Below are 12873 nucleotides of genomic sequence, written 5' to 3' on the forward strand. Positions count from 1 at the left end.
TATTCCTAAAAGAAAAAAGAAAAGGAAGAAATACTGGTTAAAAGGATAAGATTGTGTTATTGTTACCTGTAATTATTTCCTGCCTGCCCAGAGTCTGTGTCTGAGCAGCTGAGTAGTTTAAGAATCCAGTTAGGAAACTCACGCAACCAGAAATCAGAGATTTTTAGCAGCCATAATGAAACCTCCAATAAATATACCAAATGTGTTTTCATGATGTAATCCTGTTAAGAAGGAAAAAAAAAAAGGAGAAAGGTATGTTTTCTGAGTCTTAAATAAACCTGCTATTGCAGTTCATTTACATCATATCACCAAGATGTTTTAATTTATACTCAAATTTTATCCCTAAGGGAAATAGTGTTTCAGGGACAGACTCTACTTTTTCATTCTTTTTTCCCCCTCAATAATTTTACAAATCAATCACTACAAAAACTAGCTGCCTGGACGTTCTTATTACAACAAATGTTCTTGCTGTAATCCTCAGAAGCAGGTATCATGCTGACTTGAATTCTAATTAGCCTTTAAGCAAGAAGGATATTGTGTGGCTAATGCATTCAGTGTCAAGACACATTAATCAAAATTATTGGTGATGCTTCAGCGCCCAGGCAAATCAGCACATATTTTTCAAGCCCTATTGTACTATTTTTTGGGCAATGAAAATTGGATCTGCTTGGGAGTAATAACTATCATGGAAAACATGACTTGGTTTAAGCTAGTGTGTTAGAGGCTTTTTTAGACAGGTTAAAAAAATAATATCTTTTACTGCTTTAATTGATAATGACATAAAAATAAAACACATGGTAATAAATGAAAAACCAGAGATTTTTCTGTGGGCAAGAGATAATCAGTTAGGACTTTCTGGCCACTATTCCATTTAACAGATGGTAAGTTCTGGATGTTTCTAGGGAAACACCCAGGGAGACATTTCTGTGTGAATGAAGCCATCTCTTCCTTTTTTACCTTGACCAATAATCCCATCTATGTATTTGCTGACTCTTCTCACCTACGTCGAGAACATCCTTTATGTAAATTTGATAGAAGAATATTCAGTACACTGTTCCACTAGCCATTTAAAAAATAAAAGAAGGTGATCTCAAATGCTTTCTTGCTATGTATTAAATGTGGGTTTGAAGGAAATCAGTCTGAATTTTATTACTGAATTCTAAAACTTAATGAGACTTTTGTTGGTTATTGTTAGATTTCAGAAAGGTCGTGTTAGGGAATTTTCTACCTTTCCTTTGCCTTGTTGTAATACAGAAGGCCAGTTTTTGTTGCTTTTCTTGTTGTTAAAGACATTAGTTGTTTGCCTTGTTTTGGGGTATTTTGTTTTGTCATAGGTGTTTTGTGTGTAGGAAGGACGTTTGACAGAATACACAGAATCTAAGCTATCTCATTAGAATTTTTAAAATATTTAAAAGTAATAAAAGTGGCTTCAGTCAAAAATCTTATCTTTTTTGCATCTTTTTTAATCTTATTGAGTCACCTCTTAAGAACAGATTCTGCCTACCTACAGCTTAATTTTCCTGTTTATGCACACATTGCCAATGTAAGAAAGAAAGCTGAGTGGATAGAAAGAGAAGAAGAAAGATCTAATATTAACACGCTCATTAGCAAGGACACTTTTTGGTACAAGAACAGGACAATTGTTCAAATATAGTACTTACTAGCTACTGTGACTTATTTTCATTGAGCTTCGTACTGCAAGGTCAAGGTTGTGGCTGCTGAAATGGTTAGCTAAGTTGGAAAGGTCAACGTGAGACAATTAGGCCCTCCAAAGTTGGTCATGTGAAGACACATCCCTGATCTCAGCTAGAACTTTTCTCTGTAGACTTGGTTCTGTATCTTTATGTGCCCTGGCGGCTTAAAGCTTCCATTGAAATTAGCAACTTGTGTCAGATTTTCAGATAGGACTGCTGACTGCTGTTGGCTGCAGCTCCCAGCAATGTACTACTAGATCTTTACTGTGTAAATAGCATTTCTTCTGCCCAACCCAAATCCCAGTCTACTTGCCAAAACCACAGGTACTCTATTATTGATTTTTTTCTACCAGCTTAACACAGGGCAACGTGTTACGGTTTTGGTATTGAGACTCGATTTTCAAACTCATTGGTGGGGAGCTAATTCATTAAAGAATAGACAAAGGACGAAACTCATGAAACAACTCAGGAAGAAATCAGATACATCATCCAAGGAAGAGCAGATTTAAACCAAATTTTTCTCCTTCCTCTATTCTGCTTTACTAGAATCATGACTATAGTAGTAAAACCAATTGCTTTTTTTTTTTTTTTTTTTTTTTTGCCACAAAACCATAGATTGCCATGGCCTTTGTCCTAGACATTTTAGGAGGTTGAACTTTTAATCAGTCCTTGTCAAAGAGGCAAGATTTTTTTTTAAAAGGATTTCATTTACTTAGAGAAATTCAATAGGTATGACCATTTTCTTCTTTTCTGTCCTTACAGGAAAAAAAATTCATTCTTAGTACACCTGTCACTTCTCTACCTTATATACTTCTGCTTTTGCAGTCCTAAAGTCTCTTAAGGCTGCATATCATCTCATGAAATGATGATATATTCACATGAGAAATTTTAGCACTACTTCTTGGAAGAAGTTGGAGAGGTATTGCGTATAGCCCCACACAGATTGTAGAGAAACAAAAAGTCACCTTGTATATTACCAATTAGTTGCAGAGATGTTGTAATACTATTACTAACCACAGTAATTATGATATAGCCAGCATTTTTGAGACTGAAAGATAAGGGCAACAATAATGACAAACAGTTATTGTTTATATATTTTATTCTGGTAACAGCATTAAGTGCTTTGCTTGCATTATCTGATAAGTCTTGACTAAGTCACCCCCCCTTAAGAACAGTAGTATGTTCCATTGTTGGGCACCTCAGGATTTCAATTTGCAAATCCAGGCTTTAACTCAGTTCTGGACCTTTGTAGCAATAGTTCTCAAAAATTTTGGTCTCCAAACTCCTTTACACACTTAAAAACTAGGATTGAAAGAATTTTCATTTATGTAGGCTTATTATATCTATCGAGGTTTCTTTATTAGAAATTAGAACGGGCATTTTAAAAAATAGTTATGTGTTCATTAAATAACATTTTAATGAAATATAATTGAATTTTCTAAAACAAAACAAAAATTAGCAGGAACAGTGCATTGTTATACTTTTTTTTTTTTTTTTTTTTTTTGCAAATCTCTAATGTCCAGCTTCACAGAAGGTAGCTGGATTGTCATATCTGCTTAGGCATTCAATCTGTTACCAATTGTTTTAGTTGAAGTGTATGAAGAAAAACAGCCTCACACAGAGATGTCATTGGACAAGGGATGATTATTTTAATAGTCTTTTCATAAAATTATGGATATTCTTCTTCAATACTACTCCAAACTCTACCAATGGTAGTTTATTAGTGTTAAATGAAATGTGGAATCTGAAACCCTATCAATGAACTTTTTCTACTGTGTACACTAATAAGAGTAAAGGAAAGAGTTTGAGAACCTCTCGCATTAGCTTAGGAAGTTAAGAAACAACCCAATAAGCTCAAGACTACGAGTAGACTTATTTATGCATTGTTTACCTCAACAAGTTTCTTTCAAGCCTGAGACAGAAAAGAGACAAATGATTATTTCCTCCCCACTCTGCCAAGATATAGAGAGGATTAAGAAAATGTCTCCAAAGTGGTTGAGAGCTCTGGAATTAAATAAACATAAAAGTGTGATCTTAAAGTTAAGGATGCTATTTTCCCTTTGAATAAATTGAGAGAAGAGATATGGCAGATGCTTTCTTAGAGTGAAATAAGGTCAAACTAATCATACTCAAATTCTTTAAAATTAGCCAACATTGGCAGTGCTAAAATCATCGTGACTGTCAAATGCATGGCTAATTGTGTATTTGGAAGTAAAAAATCCCCCCCCCCCCATCGAACATTCTATTTAAGGGAACTTACTATACTTTCCTCAGGAAAATTTAATGTATATTCTATTTTATTGAAAGAAGAAAAGTCACTTTTGTCTGACCACTGAGATCACAAAACCTTATTTATTTATTTGTGAATTTTGAAACTGCATGCTTTATCTTTTTATAAACTAAACACTAACCTGAATAAGAAAAATGTTTTTTTCAATATTTACTCTTTTTTCTTCTCTTTAACTGGTATGCTTAATGCTGTTTTATTTGTTTTGCTAAATAGTGAGATCAGTTTATTTCTACTTGAAGATATGCAAGAGTCTTTTCTACCTATAAATTTTCAACCTATTAACTCACATTAGATTTTCATGTTAGTAAGTCATTACTAATGATACACATTGACTTTATTACAACTTTTTTCTTGAGGATGGACAGAGAATATGTATTTATATATGAAATTTTATTGGGAAAAACATCTTACTTGTAAATAGATGTATTCCATGTGATTTGTTTGTTTGTTTGTTTGTTTAAAATAACAAGTTAAACTCTTTAAGTAGAACGGTCATCAATGATTTTCTGAATTTTGTTGATTTTCATTTTATTTTTTTTTTAAAGATTTTATTTATTTATCAGAGAGGGGGGGGGAGAGAGCGAGCACAGGCAGACAGAATGGCAGGCAGAGGCAGAGGGAGAAGCAGGCTCCCTGCTGAGCAAGGAGCCCAATGTGGGACTCGATCCCAGGACGCTGGGATCATGACCTGAGCCAAAGGCAGCTGCTTAACCAACTGAGCCACCCAGGCGTCCCTTTTTTTTTTTTTTTAAAGATTTTATTTATTTATTTGACAGACAGAGATCACAAGTAGGCAGAGAGGCAGGCAGAGAGAGGGGAAGGGAAGCAGGCTCCCCGTTGAGCTGAGAGCCTGACATGGGGCTCGATCCCAGGACCCTGGGATCATGACCTGAGCCGAAGGCAGAGGCTTTAACCCACTGAGCCACTCAGGTGCCCCATTGTTGATTTTCATTTTAGACCATTAAGAGATCTTACAAAAATTATTTGTTTGGAGGTTCCTTTCTGTTATGTGTAAGGTTATGGGAACAGGTAGAATAGAGTCTCAAAAAGTTCACAAATGATAAACCTAAAGCATTACTTAGCCTCCACATTTTTTTTATCTTAAACCAGAAACATGAGCATCAGAGATAAAAATAAATACTTTTGAGTTCTGTATCAATGTGATATATTTTGTGATAGTGATATCCTTTTGTTCCCCACCCAGTACCCAAGGTTTTATGAGGCATATTTTAAAAACTAATGTGTTTCCAAATATTTGATGACACTTAAACACTTGTCATAAAACATACTCTCTGTATCTGCCTGCTCAACTCTAAGTATCAAAAAACAAATGTTGAAATATCACTACATAAAAAAAAAATCAAATGTATTAAATAACATTAGCAACTGCTCCAGAAATAATGCAAATGGGGGAGGGAAGAGCAGTAAGTATGGGAACAGAGCCATCACAGTTTTTGCTTTAAAACTTCTTTATAGATTTCAAGAAGTTAGACTCTTACACTTGAGCTCACATTGTTAAAAAGAAAATAATACTTTATGGATACTGGAGAAAATATGAACACTGGTCTCCGGTGTTTTCTGACACCAACTGTGTGTCCTTACAATTCAGTTCTATTGTGACGCCAACTATTTAGGGTTGGCATCAGACTCCACAGGTTTTAAGGGCTCAGGCCCACAAAGCTTCCCTCACTTACAACCTCTGTCTAAAGGATGGTCTAGAGGCCCCAATCAGAAATACTGGGTCCCCTGGCTATCTGCACTTCTGACTTGACTACAGATTTGAGGGTACTAACAACCAACCCACCCTCAACCACACTGAAGTTGGAAAATTGGCTACAATAACTCACAAAACTCAGGGAAATGCCATGCCATTACAGTTTATTATAAAAGATTAAGATGAAGAGTTAGATAGCGTGAGGTCAGAATAATGTTGAACACAGGAACCTCTGTCCCCATGGAGTTGAGATGTCCCATCCTGCCAACACCCTGATGTGTTCACCAGCTTGGAGGCTCTCCAATCCCTACTGTTTAAAGATTTTTATAGAGGTTCCATTACATAAGCATGATTGATTAAAGCATTAACCATTGGTGACTGAACTCAATTGCCAGCCCCTCTGCACTCTCTGGGGATGGTGAGAGGAGTTCCAAGGTTAACACTCCCCTCTGGAAGCTATCTAAGAACCCATCAGGTACATCTGAAAGAGGTTTGTTGTGAATAACAAAAGTTACTCCTTTTACTCTTTATCACTCAGGAAATTCCAAGGATTCTAGAAGCTCTGTGCAAAAAGCTAGGAACAAGACCAAACATATATTTTATTATATCACAACTGGTTTTCCTCCAGGTAGTGGGGAAGAAGTTATGGAGGTATAGCAAGGAGAGATATTTTTCACATTACCCCCAAAACTAACAACAAAAATTACCTGACAGTTTTGGAAGAAAAGGAATTCGAGCACAACTCAGATGGTGACCTCTGGCTCAGTGTCTCCCACAAGGATGCAGTCAAACTGTCAGCCAGGACTGTGGTTTCATCTGAAGACTCTGATGGGGTGGACATCTGTTTTCAAGCTCACACACATGGTTGTTGGCCGAACTTGGGCCTCACCATGTGGGCTTCCCATGGGGCTGCTCAAAGCATGACAGCTTGCTTTCCCCAAAGCATGTGATCCAAGTGAGAGAGAACAAGAAAGGGCCACCAAGATGGAAGCCACAGTCTTTTATAACTTGGTCTCCAAAGTGATATCTCATTACTTCTGCCAATATAGTCTGTTCATTAGATATGAGTAAGTCAGTCCAATCTACACTTTAGCAGAGGCAGATGACACAAGGGCGTGAATACCCAGGAGGTGGGATCATTGAGGCCTGTCTCAGAGGCCACCCACCATATCCACCCTAACATAGTGGATCTGAATTTGGTAAATAATAAGAAATGGAGGACAACAGATGCCAAAGAACTTTGTAAATACATTGGTCTTGTTTCTTTGTCAATTTTACTTTTTCAGTTTTAGTTTTTGAAATTTCAAAAATTTCAACTTGAAATTTTTCAAGTTTCTCCAAAACTTTGATAAGAGTATTTTCACTGACCAAAACCAATTCCGATTGCTTTGATACTCAGTAGCTGGGCCTCAACAGGAAAGCTGCATACAATCAAAGGGGTGAAATCCCGGTAAAAGTAAATCAGTTTAACTTTACTTATTTACTGCCAAATGAATAACAATCTCATATGCCTATCCTTTTCAAAGGGAGAACCAGGTTTCATTGGTCCTCAAGGAGAACCAGGCTTACCAGGGTTACCAGGAACAAAGGTTAGTGGCGTTTTTCCTTCCTTTATTTCTGAAATATTTTGTCATATATTTTTAGTCCATTGTGTTGAAAGAAGTGTGGAGTGACTTTATTGTTTAGGTGACCAGATATTTTTGCCTAACAGAGAATGAAATTACCTATCACCTATTATGAACATTTCTAATGGGAATACCACATTAAATAGAGTCATAAGAAGTTAATTCCAGAAAGCCTCAGGTTAGACAATAGGATAATGAAATATATTAGCTGCTCCTGTTTTCCCCCAAATTGTTCCTAAGTAGATATGATGCTGGAGGAATTCTGATAAGGAGAAATAGAATTCCTTAACTTCTGCCCCTTTTCACCAATTTTAGGACATACTTGTTAATCAAACATTATTACTATCCCCCCCCAACTCCCTTAATTTCAAAGGCAAGTACTGATGTCATATAGATTCCTAAGTGTCTCATTTCAAAAGGATCTATCCTGAATAATGTCTACAGAAAGATCCTGTAATGAAAACCATGTCATAATCTTCCACTTGGCAATTCTAGAGAGGGCCCTAAAAGCAAAATATTTATGCCACCATATAAAAAATTACGTTGCTGTGGATATAGTTGGACCCATAGTTCTCTTTTTATCTATTCAGTAAGACATAAAAAGGTATAGCTCTGAAGATGGAACTTTACTCATGACAGATTCATGAATCAAAGGGGCAAAATTAGATCAAACTACATTCTTTTATTTTTAAGCCGTAGAAGTCTTTGCCTCAATGTGTATCGCATTCACCAGAAATTAGGCAGGATGGTTTCTAAGAGCTAGGGAAATATGTTCGTGGTCTGTTTTGACAGAGGAGTCCTCATTTCCACTGATCAAGAGAAAACAACTCTAATCCTAGTAAATGGAAACTATGTGTGGCCTAAGGGGGACTGAAACTCAGTTGAATTTATCCAAAATTCTGTTTTCTCAAGCAATTTCTTTTTCACATAATAAGCTGTCAGGCTTATTAACAAAATATGAAGAATGCCTCGTTTAGCCTGAACAGATTCACGCAAGTAGTGTGTTTTCTGGAATAAAGACTGAGGAAGCAAGAGAATAATGAGGATTCCATGTTCATATGAGAACTGTCGTGTTTATTCAGGCGTGCTGCCTCAAAGCCAGGTAAAGAAAGAAGCCAGCCTCATAGGTCAGCACAAAGGAGTAGAAAACTTGGTCAATGCCAGAGAGAACCAGGTGTGAACTAGATCTTTAAATGTTTGTGGCGTTCTGTTTGTTGAAAAGGGGGAAGTAGAAGAAACACAGGTTGTAGGGAATGGAGTTCATCCCTAAATATCATTTCTTCAGTTCATTGATTTTCAACTACCCTGTAGTTTCAGGTCACCTGACAGGTTCATTTAGTAGAGCATGAGACTCTTGATCTCAGGGTTCTGAATTCGAGCCCCACGTTGGGTATAGAGATTACTTAAAAATAAAATCTTTAAACTACTCTGGAATTGGAGCTCCTGGGGGTTCATTCAGTTAAGTGCCTGCCTTGGGCTCAGGTCATGATCTCAAGGTCCTGGGATGGAACTCCGCATTGGGCTTCCTGCTCAGAGGGAAGCCTGCTTCTTTCTCTCCGCCCCACTCGTGCTATCTCTTGCCGTCTCTGTTGCTATTTCTGTCTGTCTGTCTCTCTCTCTCTCTCTCAAGTAAATAAATAAAGTCTTTTAAAAAATAAATAAATAAACTACTCTGGGGTCTCAAAAAAAATTCAGATGTAAATCCACAAAATCAACATTGATTCCTTCTCATGAAGAACCCAGGCTGATTTTAACAGGTACTGCTTTGAATTCCCAATAAAAGTAAAGAACATACTGTACTTGTTTTGTATTTCCACAAAAAGGGATGTGGACAGGAAATTTGTTTTATTAACAATATTTTAACAATTATATTAACAATATGAGTAATTTTCAGTCGAATTGACTAATATGAATTTGGTATTATAATGGAAAAGTCATGTTTATTTAAAATTCTGTCTCAGCTGAACAGTGGCCTTTTTCCAGTTGTGTAGGCTGGTCTGGATTTTTACCACTAAATTCAGATTTAAAAAATAAACTAACCCTGCCTATTTTATCTCCAACATAATGAAGAGTGATTGTAAGGAAGGAAGATGTATAATGGTATCTCAAAATCTGTTCGTACGCACTGCTGTATCCTCAGCATCTGTATCAGCCTAAAGAAATGAGGTTTTATTATGAATAACTCAGAATACTTTGAATAAAATGTTTATTCATTAATTCAGCACATTTTTTTGCCAGACATTTTTCTAATATTTGAGGATGAACAGTAAACGCAACAAAAAGTCTCTACTCTCCTGAAGCTTGCATTCCAGTATGTGTTAGACAGAGGTGGAAGGAGAGATAGAAGTAGACACATAAATAGTATAATTCCATAGGGTAACAAGCAGCTCATGAGGAGCATTGTGACAAAAAGTGATTCTAGGTAAAGATATATATGCTCAACTCCTGTAGTATGCTATAGATAAATTTTTTCTCAGGTTTTTTGCTTTTCTTTAAAATAAGTTTCTAACTACTATTTGGAACTCTTCTGCAAAATATTTAAAGAAAGACTAAATATGGTACACTTTTTAAAAATTAAAATTCCATATACCAGTGGAGGCCCTTCTGTCTCTAATCCCTGGAAAATCCCTTCTGGAAGATCTCTTCCATTTCTTCCACCCAGACAAGCCCCTTGCCTTTCTCCCAGGCTCTCCATTTTCACATTCTTTTCAGTTCATGCTGAAGAACTGCTGAGTCTTCTTTAATCCTTGCCCTAATCTATCCCACCTCCCCCTCAAAACCCCACTATGGGCATGATACAGATAAAGATCTTGGAATTTAGAGCCCTGAATCACCCAGGACAGATCCAATGCTAGTTTATTCTCCTTTCCATGATGAATCAGTTCCCTCAGTGAGGAGGGTGCCTTTTCACCCATAAACATGCCATCACCAGTCTGAATTCCAAACCTGTTTGATTGTTGCAATTCTACCCATCATGCAGGAAGCCGTCACTCTCTACTCTGTGCTCAGGAATGGAAAATGACATGGTCTTCCTGGGGAGCAATTTGGCAAGCTTTTCAAATGTTTGTACATTTTGACCCAGCAAGTCCCCAATGAGGAATTTATCCTAAGAAAATGATCAGATATGTGCAAAAGATTTACATACAGAAACATTTATGCAGAAGTTGAGTATTGAGCACAGTCAGTTTTATATCACAGCTCTCCCACTTTAAAAGCTTTGTGATTTTTGGCCATGTTACTTAACCTCCCTGAGCTTCATTCAGTCTGCTCATCTGTAAGACTCTGGGAACCAGTACCTTTCTCCTTTGTCCCAAGGATTAAATAAGACAATGCATGTGAAGTATTTTAGACAGCTGCTGGACTCGTCAAAAGCACAGTCATAACCAACAAGAGTTGTAAAATACACCATATCCATCCTTTAGGACATGGCTCGATCTCACCTCCAACTAGCCAATCTGGACCATTCAAAACCCTATGGGATTTCCTTTTCTCTCACATGTTAGCCTTACATGACTCCTTAATTCTGAACTATTTTGCTTATGTGGATCTTGTCTGTCTAAGCAGATAATTAGCTCCTTGAGAGCAGTGATCATGTTCATTCTTCATAGAGCTATGAAAATAGTCAAAAGCTGTAAGACCTATGTATCTTGCACCATTCTGAGCACTTTGTCTTTATACTTTTCTTCACATTACAGAGAAAAATGACTTTTTCAGAACTTAACTAATTTGTCCCAAAACATAGAACTGGTGAATAACAGAGCCCAGATTAACGTCTAGGATGTTGGATTACAAAACCTGACACTTAGCCATGTGGCCATGCTTCGCCCCGGCAGATCTTAAAAAGTTGCCACAGAATGAAAACTGTGCCCATGTCTGTCTTGAAATATAATGATGCTCTTATCAATTCCCTTTAAAGGTATTCCATTTACCAAGATAGGTATCAGATAAGCATTACCAAACCATTTCCTTATGTATAAAGTAGAAATGATAATACAAACACTGAATAATTATTTTGATTATTAAATGAGATAATCTATGTTGAGATTAGTACAGTGCAGGATACGTGGTAAATAAGTGGTAACTCTGCACTTTCCTTCGTTTTACTGAATTCACTTGTTAATCTACAGGGACAAACCCGGGGGTGGGAGTGAAGGAGGAATTGCCATTTACTTGTTTTGTATTTTGCGACAGGGTGAACGTGGGGAGACAGGGCCTCCCGGAAGAGGTGAGCGAGGGGAGCCTGGAGCCCCTGGACCAAAGGTCAGTTATTCTTCCATTGGAAGATAGTTTTCTTTGGTTTGGAAATATGTCCTACTTACTTTGGAACATGAAACTAAACTATAGCTCCTTAACAGGTATTAAAACAGCAAAAATCATAATTTATTGAAATGCACAGTTTGGTTCTTTTTGAAAGGAATTTTACAATTCAACTTTTCTGGTTTGTTCTGTCCAGTAAACAAATCTAATAACACATCCAAACGTAAAGGGGAAGGTGCAATCATATTAACATGTTGTCACTCAGTGTGTATTAAAACTTACTGAGAAAAATGTTGATATGCAATGTGTTAGTTTCTGTGGTAACTTGAAGGTGTAGAACACTCTGAAAATATCAGAGCTAGGGATTTATTTCACTGTTTAGTCTTTATTCCTCTAAACTTCCTGCAGACTAATATGGTAACACTTTATTCTAATAATCCATCCTGGAGACACAGGAAATGGTTTAAGTCTTTGATGAAAAAGAAATTTATGCCAACACTGTTGAGACTAATCAGGATTATTCACAGAACTCTTCCCATCCACTGATGGGTGGGCAGTCTTCAGAATTATAATGGAATGAAGGTGGTGGCGAGACCAGAGAATGAGCTAATGATATGGTGATAACTACTTAAGCTTTGTATTATGATATCCAAAATTACATAGAGCCATATATTCAAACAGTTATAATAAAGTGTTTCCATTTTTCTTCATTATTCTGAGTCACTGCTAATTTCCTTTTTCTGTTCTTATCTCCTCTGTCATTTCTCTTTTCCATTTTCATATTCTCCCATAATAGGGCAAACAAGGTGAATCAGGAACTAGAGGCCCAAAGGGGTCAAAGGTCAGTAATCATTTTAATGTCACATGACACCTTCAAGAGCTGTGCCTTTTGCCTTTTCCACAGAGAATCATGTTTTAAATTCTCACACACTGGAATCACAATATTTTCATCCCTGTGATACTATATCAAAACAATTAATTTGCTTCATCTTGTTGTTTTAGTGTGTTCTTGTGTTTCAGACTACTATTTAAGAGAAGTTGTATTTCCTGTTTCGTAAGAATAGCTTCTTTGGGGGGAAAAAGACTTTATTTAACTTACATTATGTAGGGTATGATCTTATTTATTTCCTGGCAGTCTTTGTGATAAATGTTCAAATTATACTTTGCTTTTAAGTTAGCTGATTCCCTCCATGGCATTAAAATTTCACCGCCTATTAAAATTTTTCCTTTATCATGCTTTTTATAATATTTACCATAATCTAATATTGTAAGCAAAATCATGTTAAGATGTTA

At 36.5% G+C, this 12873-nt stretch overlaps 1 protein-coding gene across 1 annotated transcript in view; it reads left to right on the forward strand.

Annotated features, from left to right (window-relative positions):
* COL25A1 (collagen type XXV alpha 1 chain) overlaps window positions 1-12873 on the forward strand; it is a 464458-nt gene that overhangs the window by 400314 nt on the left and 51271 nt on the right. The window contains exons 19-21 of the mRNA XM_082728561.1: window positions 7225-7287; window positions 11515-11583; window positions 12377-12421. Of these exons, the coding sequence (XP_082584687.1) occupies window positions 7225-7287; window positions 11515-11583; window positions 12377-12421 (177 nt within the window). The remainder of the gene's footprint in view (window positions 1-7224; window positions 7288-11514; window positions 11584-12376; window positions 12422-12873) is intronic.

Source organism: Mustela nivalis (genome assembly GCF_964662115.1).
Source record: "Mustela nivalis genome assembly, chromosome: 4".
In the NCBI taxonomy this organism is placed as follows: Eukaryota; Metazoa; Chordata; class Mammalia; order Carnivora; family Mustelidae; genus Mustela; species Mustela nivalis.